Source organism: Caretta caretta, chromosome 1, assembly GCF_965140235.1.
Source record: "Caretta caretta isolate rCarCar2 chromosome 1, rCarCar1.hap1, whole genome shotgun sequence".
NCBI lineage: Eukaryota > Metazoa > Chordata > Testudines > Cheloniidae > Caretta > Caretta caretta.
This window is the reverse complement of record NC_134206.1, coordinates 120,155,540-120,175,638: the sequence shown is the minus strand read 5'-3', so window position 1 is coordinate 120,175,638 and position 20,099 is coordinate 120,155,540. Positions and strand designations below refer to the sequence as shown.

Sequence of the window (20,099 nt, the reverse complement as noted above, 5' to 3'; positions counted from 1 at the left end):
TGTAGACGGGGCCGCATATAGCAAAGCTTCACCACCTCCTCCCACAACTTTTCCTGCAGAACAGCTTTGCCCGAGAGCGGGGGCACTGGAACAATGTGTGTAGTGGGGGCGCTGAGAGCCAGCGGTATGGCAGCCGAACATTTATACGTGCTGAGTATGTGGCAAACACTTCAAGCCAGGGGGTGCTGCAGCAACCCCGCACCCCTGGTTCCAGCACCTATGCCGGAGGGGCAGGCTGGGCTGTAACTCCCCTTGCTGACTGCACAGAGTCATGCAACCGCTGGAGGCTTGTGCTACACTCTGCGAAGGAGGTTCGGGACAAGCAGCCTCCTCTCCCTAGCGCTGGGGAGACACGACCCAGATGGGGGGGGGGGGGGCCCAGCCACTGAGAGCATAGCGGGGGTGGCGTGGCAAACCCGGGCCCCCTGCTCAGCCGGGGCCAGTTCAGTGCTGGGAGGGAGCCGGCCGGCTCAGCAGCGGCCGGGTCACCCCATTAAGTGGAAGGGAAGGCGCCGGCACCCACCTGCCTCCTGGCTGTCAGACCAAGGCTGCAGCCGCCCCCGCATCAGCGTCCGGCGAGCGCCCGGCAGGAGGCAGGAGAGCGGCAGCCGGGCTCGCACCGCCCGCGCCGGGACCGGCCGCGGGGAGCTCGCCGCGCTGGAGCCGGAGAACCTGCCCCGCCCGCGCAGCTGGGCCCAGGAGGAAGCGGAGCTGGCGCTGCCGGAGCAGAGGAGTCCCCGGGGAGGGTGTGGGCGGGACGCGCCGGCAATCACCGCAGCGGGAGCCAAGGCTGCGGGGCTGGGGCTCCAGCCTCCCCTCTGTGCGAGCCAAACCCGGGGAGCCTCTGCCAGGCCCCGGCCCCGCCGCCACGTTACTTTGAAAAGCGGCCGGGGACGGGGAGGGTGTGGCAGCCCCAGTCCCCGTGTACCCAACTGGCCGGGGCCCAAAGTCCAAGGGGAATGTTGGCCGAGCCGGGAGCGCGGGATTTTACCCTCTCGGCTCATCCGAGCAACGGGAGGGTCCAAACCAGGGCCGCGAGGCCGCGCGACGTTGTCAAGGAAAGGGCTATTTCTGAGCTGGCGCTTTTGCACCCACATTTCTGGCATGTTTAACGTGCCTTCAGGGTGTAACTACAGCGGTGTAGAAAGGTAAGGAGGACATGCCCTCACCCTCTCCCTTGGAAGCCTACCCTTATAAATTAGTTAGGAAGTGTTTCCTAATATCTAACCTAAAGCTCCCTTGCTGCAGATTAAACCCAGTTTCTTGTCTTGCCTTCAATCATGTTTGATGTGCTCTTTGTGGTTAAGCTGCTGGGTTAAAGAGAGCATTGGAGTTGCTGTTGGTTGGGTGCTTTGGGCAGGTAGCTGCAGTTGGTATTTGCCAGTAGAGACGGATCAGTCTAAAACTGGCTGACTGGGCAACAAAATGACAGATGAACTTCAATGTTGATCAATGCAAAGTCATGCACATTGGAAAGCATAATCCCAACTATGCATATAAAATGATGGGCTCTAAATTAGCTGTTACCACTCAAGAAAGAGATCTTGGAGTGACTGTGGATAGTTCTCTGAGAACATCCACTCAATGTGCAGAGGCAGTCAGAAAAGCAAACAGAATGCTGGGAATCATTAAGAAAGGGATAGATAATAGGGCAGAAAATATCTTAATGCCTTTCTATAAATCCATGGTATGTCCACATCTTGAATACTGCATGCAGATGTGATTGCCCCAACTCAAAAAAGATATATTGGAATTGGAAAAGGTTCAGAAAAGGGCAACAAAAATGATTTGGGGTTTGGAACAGCTTCCATAGGAGGAGAGATTAATAAGACTGGGACTTTTTAGCTTGGAAAAGAGATGACTAAGGGGGGGGGAATGATAGAGGTCTATAAAATCATGACTGGTGTGGAGAAAGTAAATAAGGAAGTGTTCTTTACTCCTCATAACACAAGAACTATGGGTCAACTGAAATTAATAGGCATCAGGTTTAAAACAAACAAAAGGAAGTATTTCTTCACACACTGCACAGTCAACCTATTGCCTTTTGCTACCCAGAGGATGTAACTGTAACAGGGTTCAAAAAAGAACTACATAAATTCATGGACGATAGGTCCATCAATGGCTATTAGCCAGGACTGGCAGGGATGGTGTCCTTAGCCTCTGTTTGCCAGAAGCTGGAAATGGGTGACAGGGAATGGATCACTTTATGATTACCTGTTCTGTTCATTCCCTCTGAACACTTGGCCTTGGCCAGTGTCGGAAGACAGGATACTGACCCAGTATGGCCTTTCTTATGTTCTTAAACTAGAGCCATCAGGTGGAGTTGCTACACCAAGGGTAGAGTGGAACCCTTTAGCCACTAAATTATTATTTAAAACTTAATTATAATTTGAGTTGGAGGACTGATTTGCTCAGGGGATTGGTAATGGAATCTGCTTAGTCAGATTGGAATCCAATTCACTATCGGCTGATGGCTGTTTAGTAGCTTACCACTCATTTCAGGGACTAGAAGACAAATATTCATTTAAAGAAAAAACTAGTATTGATACCGATATGTGGCAGTTTAGCAATAAGATCATGGAGAGACCGTTTTGGTCCCATGGAAGGTCCATTCAGTTCAGGGTCATTCTTTGGATGGAGGACTTTAGTAGCACTTTCCATCAGTTAAGAATCTTTCATTACTAAAATGTGGATGTAGTCTGAAAAGTTGTTACAAAAAGGACAATGATGGATGGTCCCTGGTTGTCCATCAATGGCTTCCACATTAAAGTAGCTCTGTTTAAAGGGAGAAATGTTGGGTATATTCCCTTTAACTCACAGCCATGAAAACCCAAGCTGGCATATGAAAGCCAAGCTATATGCTCTGGCTCAAACATCACTCTCCTTTTAAAGAGCCAGTAACTAGAATGTTTCTAAGAATTGTATTGACATAGGATACTGAAGTACAATTCATCTGAATAGGTGAAGTCAAGAGGCAACTTTTGTTAGTTAGAAAAGTAGCGAGGAATGTCTGGCTTAAATGTAGGGTGTTGGCTTTGACCTTTATAAAGTCTTAAAAGGACTTGGTCTTGGCTTTCTTTTTGTGTGACAGAGCAGCAGTTGTGATCAAAAGTTCTTAAGCTACCAGACCTCAGTTTAAATGGGAGGGGGACAAAGTTAAAATATGCTCAGTGAGAGGTCCTTGACCCTGGAACTTGCTCAGCCTTGATGTAACTGAAAAAACAGTTACCTACCTTTCCGTAACTGTTGTTCTTCAAGATGTGTTGCATGTGTCCATTCTAATTTAAGTGTGTGCACGTCAGAGATTTTTCCCTCAACAGTAACCATTAGGGCAGCATGAGTGCCCTCTGGTACCTCACTTCAGGGCAGACAAGAATGAAGGACCCCTGTCCTGACCCGTCTCGATTTCTTCCTACTAGAAAGACTGTGATAGAGAGAGGAAGGAGGGTGGGTCGTGGAATGGACATGTGCAACACGTGTCAAAGAACAGCAGTTACGGAAACATAGGTAACTTTTTTATTCTTTGAGTGATTGCACGTCCATCCACTGTAAATGACTCATAAGCAGTATGAATTGAAGATGGGCTCAGAGTCCAACTTTAACATGGATTGTAGAACCACTCCTCTGAATCTGGCATTGTGTGTAGATTGATGAGAGATGGCATAGTGAGAGGCAAAGATATAGTGCCATGGCCCGGTTGCTGCCCTATAAATATCCAGAAAGACAACATGAACCAGAAAGGCCATGAAAGCCACCTGGAACCTGGTTGGGTGAGCCACCACTTTACTCAGAGGTGTAACATCACCCAATCAGTACATAAGTGAATACAGCTGGAAATCCAGGCAGAGATCCTCTAGGTCAGAGGTGGGCAAACTATGGCCCGGGGGCCACATCTGGCCCTTCAGACGTTTTAATCTGACCCTTGAGCTCCTGCCGGGGAGCCGGGTCCAGGACTTGCCCCGCTCTGCGCATGCCATGGCTCCGCATGGCTCCTGGAAGCAGCAGCATGTCCCCCCTCCGGCTCCTACGTGTAGGAGCAGCTAGGGGGCTCTGCACACTCCCCCTGCCTCAAGCGCCTCCCCTGCAGCTCCCATTGGCTGTGAACCTAATTTCTGGCCCCACCTGAGAACCCACACCCCAACTCCCAATTTCATGAGCATCAATGGCCTGCCATAAAATTTCCATACCCAGATGTGGCCCTTGGGCCAAAAAGTTTGCCCACCCCTGCTCTAGGGGGGATACTGTGTGGCCCTTTACTCTGCCTGAAACTGTGACAAAGAATAGAGACAAAGACCTGAATGGTGTAGTCCAATCCAGGTAAAAAGCCCAAACTCTTCTACTATCTAGAGTACGGTGCTTTTCTTCCCTTTTACTCAAAAAGGGCTTTGGAAAGATATTTGGTAAATAAAATCACTTGATTCATGTGAAATTTGGAAACCACTTTAGACAGGAATTTAGGGTGAGGTCAAAGAAAAATATTGTCTCTAAAGAAAATTGTATAGAAAGGCTCTGATATTAAAGCTCACAGCTCCCCTACTCTCCTGGCTGAGGTTATAGCAACCAGGAAAGCCACTTTCATAGACAGATGTAACAGAGAACAAGTCACTAAGGGCTCAAAGCGGGGACCCTTCCACTTTGCTAGCACTAAATTTAAGCTCCACTGGAACTGGGTTATGAACCTACGAGTAAAATCTAAGCAAAACCTTTAGAAATCTGATAGACGTAGGGTTTGAAAAAATTTATTGGTTATCCATGGGAGGGTGGAAAGCTGAGAGAGCCACCAAATGGACTCTGATGGAAGAGAAGGTTACTCACCTGTGCAGTAACTGAGGTTCTTCAAGATGGCGTCCCCGAAATGCTCCACTTCAGATGTTGGTGTGTCCCTGCGCCTTTGATCGGAGAATTTCAGCAGCAGTGCTCTTCTGCATCGTGCATGCTCTCTCCCCATCTCACGCTGTTGTCAGTGCCTATATAGCGTCACGTGACCAGACCCCTCCTCAGTTTCTTCACCACCACCAAATCCATAGATTGAACTCTGAAGTAGAGGGGAGGAGGGTGGGTAGTGGAGCACTCACAGGGACACCATCTCAAAGAACCTCAGTTACTGCACAGGGTGAATAACCTTCTCTTCTTCGAGGATTGTCCCTGTGGGTGCTCCACTTCAGGTGACTGAGGAGCAGTGCCCCTTAGTGGGCAGAAGGGGCTTTGGAGTTGCGTAGGTAATTGATGATAGTATATTAAGCCCTACCAACGCGTCCCATCTTGAGCTCTGATCTATCGTACAGTGTTTTGTAAATGTGTATGCGGACACTCAAGTGTCCACTTTACAAAAGTCCATGATCGGTACATTGTTGAGAAAAGCTACTGAGGATGATAACCTGGTAGAGAGGGTTTGGATCCCTAGTGGGGGTTGTATGTCATGCTGTTGGTAGCGAAGGTGAATGCATCCAGAAATCCATTTGGACAGTCTCTGCTTGGAAATGGCGGAAACTTTAGATCATTCCGAAGTTGAAATAAAACATCTCAGTGACTTTCTGAAGGTCTTGGTTCTCTCAAGGTAGAATGCTAGTGTGCTTCTGACATCCAGGGTGTGTAATACTGAGTCCTGTTTGCTTCTATGAGGTTTGGGGAAGAACTAAGAAAGATGGTTTGGTTGGTTCAAGTGGAAAGAGGAGGATACTTTAGGTAAAAATTTAGGGTGAGGTCTTATGGTGACCTTTTCTTTGAAAAAGATGTTATATGGTGGGTGTGCCATGAGGGCTCTTAACTCTCCCACTCATTGGGCGGATGTGATTGCGACTAAGAAGGCCATCTGCATTGACAGAGCATGTTGCTGATGGTTCGATGGGCCCCAGTAAGGCAGCATAGTAGCAAGTTCAAGTCCCAAGGTGGGATAGGTATTTCAGGGTAGACATTTCTGATGCCCTAAGAAAATATTTGGCAGTAGGATGGACAAATATCAATATCTCATCACTTTATGGTGAAAAGCAGTAATAGCGGTGAGGTGTACTCTAAGTGAGCTAAGGGATAGGCTGCAGTTCTTTAGTTCTAGCGTGTATTCCAAAATCATTGGAAAGGGGGCAAACACAGGTTGGGCTCATTTGTTTTGGCACCAGATGGTGAATCTCTTCCATTTATGCAGGTGAGTAGTCCATGTGGTTGTCCTACTGTTTACTAACAAGTCTTTCACCTGTTCTGAGCAGGTCAGTTTGCCGTGCTGGAGCCTAGTAGGAGCCATGCTCTCAGGTGAGTCTCTGTAGGTTTCTATGGTAAATCTGTCTGGCATCTTGTGAGAGAAGATTCAGCAAGAGTGGAAGAGTACACGATGCACATATAGTCATCCTCAACAGGTACGAGTACCAAGTTTCTCTGGGCCACGGGGGGGCTAGCAGGATGATTTTGGCCTTGTCAGCTCTTATTTTATGTATTACCTTTGATAGCAGAGGGATAGCAGAGGCACGTTCCATTTGAAGAGAAAGGTGTCGTCCAAGGAACGGTGTGTGTGGGGGGCAACCTTGCTCTCAAGAAGAATTGTGGACATTTGCAATTCTGGGAGGTCACAAAGAGGTCTATGGATGGTCTATTTATGTGTTACAGTGTCTCGGTAGGAGACCACCTGCCTTGAATTGTTTGATGTTGTAGGTGAGCTCCCCAGCCTATCAAAGAGATGTCGCTTGTGAGAATCATTGAAGTTGGAGTCTGTTTGAAAGGGACTTCCACACACACATTATTGGGTTGTGTCCACCAGTTTAGCGAGTCTTTGATTTTGAGTGGTATTACGAGGTCTCTGTTTAGGCTGTGTTTGTGTGGTATGTAGATGGTTCTTAATCAACCCTGAAGGCAGCGCATGTGAAGATACGCATGTCGTACCATAAATGTGGTTGCTGCCATATGACCGAATAGCTGGAGGCAGGTCTGTGCTGATCTCTGTGGGCTGTTCCATACGGAGGAGATCAGATTGACTATGATAAATCTGATTGGTGATAGTGACATTTTGGCCTCTAGAGCATTGAGATGCAGCCCGATAAAGTCCAGTGTCTGCACAGGTGTCAGTGTTGATTTTTGTACGCTGAGTTGTAGTCCCAGCCATGAGAGGAGGGTGATTGTTGTGTGCGTAGTGGCTATGGCATCTGCCTGGGTGGTGCTTTTAATAGGCAATAGTCCGGATAGGGAAAAATTGTCACTCCATGTTTCTGGAGGTGTGTGGCCGCTACCACGAGCACTGTGGAAAACACCCAAAGTGCTGTTGAAAGGCAAAACAGCAGAACCTTGTGTTGATAGTGTTCTGTCCCTAGAGTAAATCTGAGGAACCTCTTATGTGCGGGATGCATGGTTACATGAAAATAGGCATCTTGGAGGTCAAGGGCTGAAAACCAGTCCCCCTGTTCCAGTGCTGGTATTATTGTTGCTAATGTGACCATCCTGAACCATTGGAGCCTTATGAATTTGTTGAATTTTCAGAGGTCTAAAGTAGGCCTCCATCTGCCATTCTTTTTCTGGGTTAAGAAGTAGTGGGAGTAGAAACCCTTCCCTCTGTGTTATGATGGTACCTGTTCCATGGCACCCAGAGGTAGGAGGTGGTTTACTTCTTTCTGTAGAAGGTGTTCATGAGAGGGGTCCCTGAAGAGGGAGGGTGGATGGGTGGGATGGAGATGAATGGTATCATATAACCTGAATGGATTATTTCTAGAACCTATTCGTCCGTGGTGATGGATTGCTACGCTGCGTTGAAAGGGGTCAAGCAGTATCCAAAATGGGAGATGGTTAGTGATGGTGTCAGCACTGAAGAATGGGGGAAGTCTTTCGGGCCCTCAACCAAACCCTCAAAATTGTTGTTTTGCAGAGGGCTGGCAGGATGATGATGATTGAGTTGGAGGTTGGTGACACTTTGGAGGTCTCTGTCTTTGCCTTTGCGTGTCGTAGGGCCTCTGTTGTGAGGCGTACATTGAGTGGGATAGTATTTACCCTTCTGGCCATCCAACGGAAGGTCCTCCATAGTGGATTGTACCTCCCTTGGGAAGCCAGACAGGTGTAGCCACGAAGCCCAGCACATAACTATGGCAGTAGACATGGAGTGTGCCACTGTATCAGTCGCATCTAGAGATGCCTGTAAGGCGGTTCTGGATAGGAGTTAGCCTTTTCAAATGATGGACTTAAATTGGTTTCTTTTGTCCTCCGGTATGTCGTCAATAAATTCAGCGAGTTGTTGGGTGTTTGTATTTCACCATTAGGGCAGCGTAACTGGCAATCTGGAACTGAAGAGTGGCAGATGAATAGGTCTTGCGGCCAAAGAGATCCAGACATTTCCACTCTTTGTCATACAGGGTGGATCTGGCTCATTGTCTGCCTCGTTGATTGACAGCATTGACCACTGGCGAGTTCAGTGTGCAGTGAGAAAATAAGAAGTCTAGTCCTTTAGAGGGAACATAGTTCTTCTTATCCACTCTCTTGCAGGTGGGCGGTATCGTAGCTGGAGTCTGCCATAGGTTTTTGGCTGGCTCCATGTGTGTGTCATTTATGGGAAGCGCAATTTTTGATGAGGAGGATGTATGGAGAATGTTCATTAATTTGTGCTTGGACTCTGGGGCCTCCTCTAGAGGGATCTCCAGAGGATTGGGCATTATGACCTCCTTTGGCAATGAAGAAGTAGTGTTGGTTGTTGGTGTTGTGTCCTGTTCCCGGGCCTCCTCATGTTCTTCAAAGGGGGCTCTGAAGGTGCAGTAACTGAGTGTGGTGGGGGAGATCTAATCCTCTCCCTGTATAAGCTCGGGGGTCTGGGGTACTGTCGCCTGTATGCCCCCCATCCCAGGGGTCCCAGTAGGGCCACTGAGTGGGGAATGGTATAGGCGGTGGCATCCATACGGGGCCATACTAGGTCTGGGTGTCAGCCCTGTCATGAGCTTTAGGCTGTACAGATGGACCCAGCACTGCAGTAGATTGAATGGGAGAAGAGTGGTGAGATGAGAAGGCACCCTCCTCTTCACTATCTTCTTCCTCCAAAGCGAATGGAGGGGGCAGAGGTGAAGTGGGCTGACACAGTGCTGTGCATTCTGGAGAAACATCAGTGCCGAAGAGATGTGATTCCGGCATTGACGAGACATCAGTGAGACATGGAAGTCCACATGATGTAGGAAAAGGTGCTGTGCTAATGGTTTCGGTACCAAAGTGGTCGGTGCCAACAGTGCTATTGTAGTTGTTGGTGCTGGCATTGGGGCGCTCTGAACTATTGGAAGAGGAGGTGGTGCCATAACCTGCATGGAGTGTTTCAGTGCCACATCTTTAGGAAGCTTTGTTGGTGTCGTAGTGGAGGAGGTAGGTTTCTGTTTGCTCCTCGACTCCGAGCCTGCCCACTTACAGTCGCTGGCTTTCGTTGTATGTGTGGTACCGGAAGATCCCGGTGCCTCATAAGTACTTAGCTGTGGTGTGGTCGGTACTGAGGATGAGGAACGGGCTAGAGACTGTTGTTTTTGTCCAGTCCATGAGAGGAGAAGTCAAAGCCCTTTTCCTTGCTGCCTTTTTGGAGGAGTGAACCTTCTGCTGTGAGGCAGGTGAAGTCACCAGGGAACACTGTCCAGGGTGATTGGTGGGGTGTGTGTGTGTGTCTGCAGACCTGGATCAGATGCTGGGTGCATAGACTTCTCCATTAACCAAAGTTTGAGACATAGATCTCTGTCCTTCAGATTGGTGCAGTGAGAGTGTTGGATCATATTAAAGAAGTTCTGATTAAAATCACAAATGAGTTTGAGTCCCCATAGTTTAAATTCCAGGGTATTACTAATTAAGAGGTCTCTTGGTTTTTGGTACTGTTTCTCTCCCTCTATGCGTGAAACTTGCAAGCTGCTAATTGTGTTAGTACATTCTAAGACAGAGTCTGTTCTCAAAGCAATTCTTTGTAACAACTACTCAAACAGAGAGAGACTCAAAGCAATACTCTGTAACAATAGAAACAGCACCCAGAGACTCCCCGCCCTTTTGTTGTATTCATCTCGCTTTGTTAACAATTGTGATTAAAATAGAGATAGAGGATGTACGTGGATGGATGCTTGGTGTGGATAATAACTAAATGATCAGGGAGGTGCCAGCCTACAAATGTAGTGTCCATCGGCTGAAGAAGGCATCAAGTGGAAATAACCAGAGGACCCCCGGAGCGCAGACTGGAATCCACCCAACAGCCTCAAGAATGGGAGAACCAAAGAACAAGATAACATCTGGCAGCACAGAGCCGTCAGGAATGTGACATCTGCTGATTGATTCAGCAACAGCATGATGAAGCAATTCCCATAGACTGGCATAGGAAAAAATTCCTATAAAAATGGACTCTAGAAAGTGAGAACTTTGGGGTCTGATTCTGCAAACCAACTTCCAGGAGCATCAGATGTGCATCTGACAAGGCCCTGCTCCCTCCTCATGTCCAGGCTACCTGGCCAGTGGCTTGGCATGAGCAACTCTAAGGCTGGTAACAACCTTGCAGAACTTGTGTGTGTGTATGAATGAATGAATGAATGAATGTGTGAATAAATATGAGATTGAATGGAATGTTATAGCTATAACTAACTGCTTACTATGATTCTTTCTGTATTCACAATAAATGTGGTATTTTGCCTTTTCCCCTTTAATAAGATCCTGCTGGTTTTTATTTTATTGGCATAACAAGAACATTTTTGAGGAACGTGTGTCTCCCCTAGACACAGAGTGCCTGTTCAAGACTGGGATCACCTCTCGGCAGGAAAGGCAACACCTGAAGCCCAGTGAACTGGGCATGGCTCAAGGTATAGTGGTTCAACGCTAACGATGAACACTAACTAAGCTAAGGGGTATTCAAACTTGGAGTAAAAAGGGGAACAGAAAAAAATATTAAAAAAAAAGAAAAGAAATGGGGAGAAAAGGATAAGTAAACATAACTAGGTACTAAAGACTACTCTAAAACTAAGTATAGCTATCAATCTTAACACTGCTGGGAGCTGTGTCTCAGGCAGAGGACAACTGAGAAGGAACTGAGGGGGGACTGGTCACGTGGCACGAGGTAGGTGCTGACAACAGCGCAAGACAGGGAGAGGATATGCACAACCCAGACGAGCACTGCTGCTGAAATTCTCTGATCAAAGTGCAGGGATACACCAACACCTGAAGTGGAGCACCCACAGGGACACCCCTCGAAGAAGAACTAAGAGTTAATCTTTGCTGTTTCAGAAACATAAGATAGTCTGAGATATGGCAAATCAGAGCTTGACCAGGGAGGATGCCTCTTTGTATGGATCAGATAGAGAATCTCTTCCATTTAATAAGGTAAGTCAGTGGTTCTCAATCCGCAGCCCAATCGGCACACAGCTGCAGCCCATGTGACATCCTCAGGGCCATACAGGTACTATATATGTTGTGTGGATGCAGCCCATGTAATTCATTGGCAGCTGCATGTACAGCCCACATGGTAAAGAATTCACGCTGTCAGGTAGAGGACCTGACAGTTGGGATGAAGGAGGAGGCCAGGGGCCTGGGAGATCACATCCATATCTCTTTGGAGCAACAACAGAGGTCTGACCGATAGGGCTAATAGAGTCAAAAATCGAAGTTGATGAGGCCATGCTGGGGCTATTGGAATAAGGTAAATGAAATCTTGCTTGACTTTGGATAAGACTGTAGCCAGGAACAGACCTGGAGGGAAGGCATACAACAGGCTTTTGACCAGGAAAAGAGGAAAGCATCTGTCAGTGAACCCAGGTAGTGACCCATGCTAGAACAAAAATATGACATTTTTGTTTCCTCTTGGTGCCAACAGGTCCATCTAGGAAGTTCCTCATTGCTGGAAAATGGACCTAGACACATCCAGTCAAAGAGATCACTCCTGGTGACCTGCAAATGAATGAACTCCCTCACAAATATTCATAAGTTCTATCCACCAGTCCAGGGAGGACAAAACCTGAGCTGGTACTTGTACCACCTTGTCCACGTGATGATGGGCTAGTGAGGACACCAATGCTGTAGATCTCTGAGGTGTTAAAAGGCATGCTGCACCACATAAATGGACTTCAGTGGGAGTTCCCAAATTGTGAGGTGCATCCACCCCCGGGCAAGGCTGGGGCGAACCCCCATGGGGGTGGGGAGGTAGTGCCACACTTCCAGCCCTGCTCTGCGCCCAGTCTCACTCCTCTCCCAGCCCCGTTCAGCCCCCAGTCCTGCTCTGCCTCTAGGCCCAGCTCTGCCCTCATCTCTTCCCCACGCGCAGACCAGCTCCAACCCAAGCCACTGCTCCATTCCGCCCCCCTCCCAGCTCTCCTCTCATTCCCTCTCTACCCCCAGAACAGTTCCACCTGCAGCTGCACTCCGCTCCCTGCTCTGCCCTCATTCCCTCCTCACCCCCAGACCCGCTCTGACCCCTGCTGGGCTCTGCCCTCATTCGCTCTCTGCCGCAAGCCACAGCTCCATTCCATCCCACTGGGCTCTCCCCTCATTCCCTCTCTGACCCCAGCTGTAGCTCTACTCCACTCCCTGCTTCACCCCCAGGCCAGCTCTGCCCTCACTCCCTCCCCAATCCCAGACCAGCTCCGCCTCTAGCCCCAGCTCCTCCCACCTCCCCAATTCCACCCCTACTCTGCCTTCAGGGATATTGTTTTCTTTCTGGAAAAGATAGGGAGCATGTAAAAATCAGTCATAACAAGACATTAGTTCCAACCTTTACTGTGGAGTCCCTATTGCCACATCAAAAGATGAGTCAAGAAAACGATTCTGCAGAGTAAGGAGTAGTTATGTTTTTTACATAGTCACTTTTCTCACCATACATTTTAAAAGGAAGTATTACAGTGCATAAGAAATAGCCACAATCTTGTCTAAGGGCAAGTGCCCATTGGAATAGCCACATTAAAAATGCTTAGTAATATAAGTAGATTAGCTTATCCATATTTAGACAATTTTTCCCCCAAAAGGCTTCATTAATAACTATGCACATGCCAAATTAAGACAGTCTTTTTCACAACAGAAAAAATATAAAAAGGTGCAAGTTTATTTACTGCTTTGTTCAAACAAAAACTGGATTTGCCAATTTAAATTGTTTGACAGAAACAACTGCAAAAGTACAATGTAACAATAAAAAGAAAAATCACACTGAACAGCAACTTCAGAAAACCTTCACTGCTGCTATTTATTCTCTGTTCTGTTTATTTTGCCATTTTCTCTGAATCTGATTGTCCTGCACCTGGGAGCAGAAGAGCTGAGAGAATGGTAAACTTGAGAAACATATTGCTCAGCAGCCAAGTTGCGGGGCAACTCTGAAAATAGAGAAGATTGTTGCTTTCTTTGTGTTCTGTATATAATTGCATGGGTGTGTATCTCATCTGTTATGAACATATTTATTCTCTCACACACCTCAAAAGAAAAAACACTGGGAGTGTCAGTTGCTAACCATTCCCATATGAGAAGGCAGAGGTAGGAAACAGACTAATTTCAGGACCAATCTGATCCTACTGAAATCAGTGGTGAAATTGTTTCATGGACTTCTGTGGGAGTAAGATCAGACCTCAAGCCACAGAAAGCCAAGGCAGAAGCAAATTACAATATGGTAGAAAGGAAGATCAGCTAGCAATGGCAGTCTTTAGATGGGCACATTACATATAACTTTTTCAATTTGACTATTTATAAATGTTAAGTGTATATGTTCACAGACTTTTACTTTTTTACCTTCTGAAAGATACAACTGTATTAAAAAAGCCTTACTGGCATTGACTTAATGTGTCAGCTTAGGATACATGTTTTTAAACCCAATCCAACCCAAATTACATGTGCCAGGACATAAGAAAAATTGAATATTTTCCTCAACTCATCCAGATAGTAATTTTTTTTCCTTTTGAAAAATGTCCCAAACTCAAAACCCTTCTTGAACTTTCTGATGCAGAAATCCTTTCCCACATGCTCAGGCAATCACACTTCTTGACACCACCAGACTTACTAATTCATTCACTTCCCTTTTATACACACTACCTCTGCTGGGGATCAACTAGAATTTGTAGAGGTTCATATAAAAGTATTTGTTTAATATATAAGAATATACTTTCCCCAGATGCCCTACTTCTTGTGTAATTAAAGTAGTTGTGAATTAAAGATTTAACTTCCTCACAGATCCTTCAGTACAGATCAATGAGACAGTGTATATACTTCTTTAAGCCCTTGGGTGCTAGAGACCAAGTATATATTTTTCTTAAAACAATTTTATTCATAGTGAGATAGCTTCCCCTTCCATATCAAGTTATTAACCCTCATTTAAACCCTTATTTAAAAGCCTTCCCCATTCATTCATGGATGCTTTCTTAAAAATCATCTTTTAAGGCTTGAAAAATCTAATTTCTGAACTAAATATATTTCTATTACTGTAGGCTTAAGAGAAGGCACCTCACCTGGAGTGGCCCTGTTTGCTGCTGCAGGCCTTGCTGCTATGTAACACTCTACAGCCTGTACTCAGAAGGGTGCATTAACACTGGGCTGGACTAGTTGGTGAGATGTAGACATCCTAGTTCTGGTATCAGAATTCTGCTACCAAAGTAATCTCTAGACTGTGGGCATTTTATCAGGTGAAAAGCTGAAGCTAAAAGAAGCTGGCTGAGCACAGGCAGGAGAATTTGAACTCTCCCTAGAACAGTGGTCTCCAACCTTTTTAAGCACAAGATCACTTTGAATTTAAGTGCAACCCAGGATCTACCCTTTCCTGAGGCCCCACCCCGCTCACTCCATTCCCCCTTCCCTCGTTCTCTCCCACCCTCACTCACTTTCACTGGGGTGGGGCCGAGGGGTTCGGAGTGTGGGAGGGGGTCCAGGATGAGCCTGGGGCAGAGGTTGGAGTACAGGAGGAGGTGAGGGGTGTGAGCTCTGGGAGGGAGTTTGGGTGCAGGAGGGGGCTCCGGGCTGGAGTGCAGGAGGTGGTTTGGGGCAGGGGACTCAGGTGTGAAGGAGGGGGTATAGAGTGCTGGCTCTGGGAGGGGGCTCAGGGTTGGGGTGCGGGAGGGGGTATGGGATGCTGGCTCCAAAAGGGGGCTCAGGGTTGGGATGCGGGCTCCCAGCAGGTGGCACTTACCTCAGGCGGCAGGACTAAGGCAGGCTCCCTGCCTGTCTTGGCCCCACACTGCTCCCGGAAGCTGCTAGCACGTCCCTGTGCTGCGACTTCCGGTAGGGGTACCTGACTCCACATGCTATCCATCCCTGCAGGCGCCATCCCCACAGCTCTCATTGGCTGCAGTTCCAAGCCAATGGGAGCTGAGGGGGCAGTGCTTGCAAGCAGGAGCAACGTGCGGAGACCCCCTGCCCCTGCTCCTCCCTCACAGGGACATGCTGGCTGCTTCCGGGAGCAGGGCAGGGCCAGGGCAGGCAGGGATCCTGCCTTAGCCCTGCTGCACCACCAGATTTTTAGTAGCCAGAGATTGCAATAGACTGGCAGAAGCTCAATGATCGACCAGTCGATCGCGATCTACCAGTTGGTGACCACTGCTTTAGAAGCAACCGGCAGCAGGAGCTTTCAGGGGAGTGAGAAAAAAATTAATCTGGTAATTGATCAATTTGCTTTGAAACAACAGAATAAACCCCATTGGTCCAGACTGTTCACATGTTAATAAGAGTCTGCTTGCAGGGATTGTTAAAAAGATGTTGAAATGGTTTCTGTCTAGCAGGGTGTTATGAATTTCTCCTGCTGAGTTTCTGGAATTATAAAGGTAAGGGAAACAGTGTTTTGTATAAACCACTTCCCTCTGAAAAAGAAAATCAGATGAAGCATGTGACATGGACTAAGGTGAGAGGCACTTTACTGTTAACTGTGGCTCCTGTTAATAGTAAGTGATGTTTAAGGAAAATATCTTCTGTTGGCTTACCCTGAAACAGTGTCCACAGCCTTGAGTAAGCAGAACCCAGTGAAACACAAGTCACAGGATGAATTAATCACAAATGAACCGAGAATGGCTGCTGCTCAGATAACAATATTTAAAGAATTCCTTTTGAATTACTTTAGCATGCTTTGTTACACAAACTCAGATTTTATAGCATTTCATAAATAGCTGAGAACAAGTTAAATAAAACTTCAACAGATTTAGTATGATTTTATTCATTCTAGAAAACAAATACAATTATGTTATCAAATTCAAATATGTAAAAAATTACTATTTCTCAGATTGTTTGCAAATAATAAAATGATTAAATGAAATATGAAAGCATAACAAACATTACAGTATTTAGTGTTTCTAAATGTCACATACAATATACCAACAAGAAACAGAAATGATAAACATATGAAAATAATCCATTTATTTATTTCCAAACAAGACTACTGTAATAAAATGACAAGAAAACTGCCCTACCACCAAGATCCCACAGTATGAGGAAAGATAAACCACTGCAAATGTTATATAAACATTTAAATCTGAACACATTCAATATACTTTCCTGTTTTAAGGGGTGAAAAGAGATATGTTATTAAAAAGATTAAAAGGCTGCTGTCAGAAATAGGAAAAAGCTATAAATACTGTCCTGGTTTAGTTCATTACATAATTTTCACTTAGGAAATGAAGCAAAGTTTAACATGCTTGAATGAAGTAACAGTCTCAAGACTTTAGAATATACTGTTATAGCCTACGGTGCTCAGTGAACTAATACTGTCCAAACCCCCTCATCAGTCTATAGCTGAACAAGAATCTCAGCAAGGTTTTAGTTTTTCATGTTACATTGGTGATTCACAAACTAAAGCCAAGTCAGTTTATTTCTTCCACATTTTTTCCTCTCCCCTCCCTTTCATTCTTTGATCTCAGTTTCAGTTAAATGCAGTGATAGTGCCACTACCAGCCCACAGATCCTGTCCAAGCTCTCTCTTATTTTAATATTGTATTCATTTTTAATATGCACAAATATAGAGCAACTAAATGCTCCTGGAAACCAGGCCTAAACCCATCCCAAATTCATGACTAAAGGCCATCTTCTGTTACGTTCCTCCTGTCCATCCATCCCACCTCAGAAATCTTAGTCTCTATGTACAGTCTATACTGCAGTAAGGCTAGCAGTAAGAGGTCCATGTATATAGGGGAGTATTAAATTCTGGTTCGCTTAGTGTTTTCTAAACAAAGGCCAGCCCTGAACATTATTATGAAAGTGTCACATCTAATACTGTTATTTTGAAGCGGTATTCTCTTAATCTGGCTCTAATCAGTTCTGATTAAAAAAGGCAGTACCAACAAGTTTCTTAAAATAATCTTGAGTTTTTACTTTTTGATGATAGTATATCATCAAAAATTAACTAATTTTTCTATGCAGGCACAGAGCATTAATTGTTTCTATTAACATGAATACTTGAAAATTCATGTTTCTTGGGGTGGACCTTTGTATACCATGTACAGTCTTGAGGATACCTCATTTTTTCTTACTTAACCTCTCCCTCTTCATGCCTTAAGTTGCCCACATTAGACTTATGGATAAGGATAATCAAATTCCCTTCAGACCCCATCAATGCTTTTAAAATCAGACCGCAGCCCCAGTGTTGAATGGCACAAATTATTCTCTCTCTCTCTCTGATATTCTGGAGCTGTGTGCAGAATTCCCAACCTATTAGCAGCCCAATGAGCAAAAGGATAATACCAAGGTCTGATCCCACAGTCCTTATTCATACCATTAATGTTAGTAGGACTATTCATGCGGCGAAGTACTAGTCACTTAAATAAAGATTGCAGAATCAAGCCTCAAAAATTAAACCCAGGTCTCCTGAACAGAAGACTAGAGAATGGTTGCTAGAGAGCGGAAGGCTAAACTTAAGCATTTTTGTTATAAAAATATATATGTTACAAACAATTGTTTTTGCACATTATTCCTCAAAATACTTTTTTAAAAGATTTTTTTAAAGAATGCTTTCTTTTACTATAAAAAGTTTTGATATGTGCTATACATACCAGTAGGTTTCAGAGGAAATGAATGGCATTTGAAAGCTGAATATGAAAGCCACCATAAGTGATGTATGTATGTGTATGTATATAACACATACCAGAGTAAACCATTAGAATGACCAATCCTCCCTGCCCCCAAAGAAAAGACTGACTACATAAAACATTTTCAAAAGGTTTCCTTGTGTTACTGTGGCCACAAGGGTGAAGAAGTCTCAATAAAAATTAAGGGAAAGGGCCAAATGGAAAATTATTGGAAATAAAACAACAGCATTATTTTTCAATGTTTCCAGACACAGAAATGGTAATAAACCCAGACAGGTTATAGCAGGGATAAAGTTTTACGTAGGCTTTAAAATTCATATTAAATCCATTTTTTAGTGATAGGTTTATAAAATGACTTGGAAGAGTTGAATAAAACCTGTCAAGCCTGCACCTCACATCTGAAGAGTGCAAGAATCTGACATGGATTAACAAAAGTCACCTAGCCCCTAAGACTTGTATTAGTTTTCTTTTAAATTTTAAGCAAATTAATTTAAAATACAGATATCTTTACAAATAACATTTATCTACATTAATAAAATTTAATAAGAGGTTAGCACAATTGTAATATGCTCAATAATTAAATACTCCTTCCAATCATAGTATGTATATATTTGTAACAGACACTCATACTAATTTTAATAGATGGGTAATAGATTTACTGGCTTTGAAATAAAAATGAATAAAACCTGATGTTAATCCCAAGAGTATCAAAATGCAAAACTAAGGAATTAAGAGAAGAATATGCCTCATCTTGAAGAGAAGGCTTGGCACATGCTTGCAAATGTAAACACAACATACCTTGGCAAAAATACAACCAACTTAAAAAACAATCTGCATCCGAATATCTGTTGTAAGTTTTGTATTGTTACACTCTTCTTCATTTTCCCTACTACCGTATACTTTTTTAATAGGGGAACATACGAACTTTTTCCTTTGCACACTATCAATGTACAGATGCAGCTGTGTGCATTTCTCCTTCTGTTTCCTGAAATGGGTCATTGTGATATGGCACTAAATAGTAAAGGTTAGCTGTATCAAAAAATTCAGAACATCAAGACTGATTTCTTTCCATTGACCAAAATAAAATAATTTCAGAGTATGTGTTCTCTTACACTGGTATATTAACATATATTTAACGTAATGTAGCAGTCATCAGGGAAAAACAATTAAACCCTGAGTTCAATTTTAAACCTGCAGCTTTCTAGAGGATGTGCTGATTCTTTTCAAGTCATCCTGAGTAATGTTAGAAGTCCCTGAATGTAGAATTCCTACAAGAGAAGAAAAAGTGTGAAGTTGAATTGTTCTTATATTCACTTAATATAGAAACCCATTCAGAGGTTTATATGTGTAAAACTTAAGTGCTTAATCCTGCAAGCCCCCTTTGTAAGTAACTCCACTTTGTAAGTAACGATTCACTTCAACAGAGATTCCATGCACAGAGGATTTGCAGGATTAGGCGCTAATAGCCCAATTTTCAGAAGCAATGAGCACCCAAAATGCCCACTGAAGTCAAAGGGAACTTTGGGCTCCTTCCACCATCTCTGAAAAATCAAGAGCCTTTCCTACTTCCTGAGCAGGATAGTAGGTACACACCATTTGGGTTCACTTTACAGAAACAGAGGAGTACTATTTTACAGGCAGTGGAAACTCATGAGATAAATGCACTAAATATTATGAAACGAAGATATCAGGAAAGGAGAGAAGAAGAAGATGAAAAAAGTATGAGGGAGAAGACAATTATTGTCTGATTTATTTCTGATGCCACAATCCCACTGAAACAGAAAGATGTTAATTGGCTGATTTAGTCTCCAACCAGATCACAGTCCAGCCACTTGATTTGTTTTTATGAGGCAGAGGAGCAGGAAGGCAGGAGGAGTGAAAGAAGAGTGCTGGTAATGTCAACATTGGTGTGGGCTCCCAAAATATTTTAGGTATTATAGAACCAGATATCAGCTATGAAAAAGGTCTCTCCTTCCAATGGTGAATTGTGTCTACTTTGTCCAATGATTTGTCCAGTTATCAATGATTCAGGTGATAAATATGATTTCATCACTTCTGTTGAAGGACTATTTCATAGTATAATAAGATCTTACAGGAAGAAAATAGTTGTATTAACTCCTAATTTTACCTGTTTGAGCCATCCTAAGCAATTTTTCTGTT

The 20,099-nt window shown here is 44.6% G+C and overlaps 1 protein-coding gene across 11 annotated transcripts in view; it reads right to left on the bottom strand.

The window, feature by feature from the left end:
- The window catches only part of TSGA10 (testis specific 10), a 206,818-nt gene that overhangs the window by 108,606 nt on the left and 78,113 nt on the right, over nucleotides 1-20,099 (bottom strand). Inside the window, exon 20 of one of the 11 annotated variants that reach the window (XM_048858310.2) lies at nucleotides 13,144-13,262. The exons of 9 other annotated variants lie outside the window; for them this stretch is intronic. In XM_048858310.2, coding sequence (XP_048714267.2) covers nucleotides 13,238-13,262 — 25 coding nt within the window. In that variant the 3' untranslated portion in view covers nucleotides 13,144-13,237. Of the gene's footprint in view, nucleotides 1-13,143; nucleotides 13,263-16,055; nucleotides 19,208-20,099 lie in introns of those variants that run through there. One more of the 11 variants, XM_048858302.2, reaches the window with a different exon arrangement.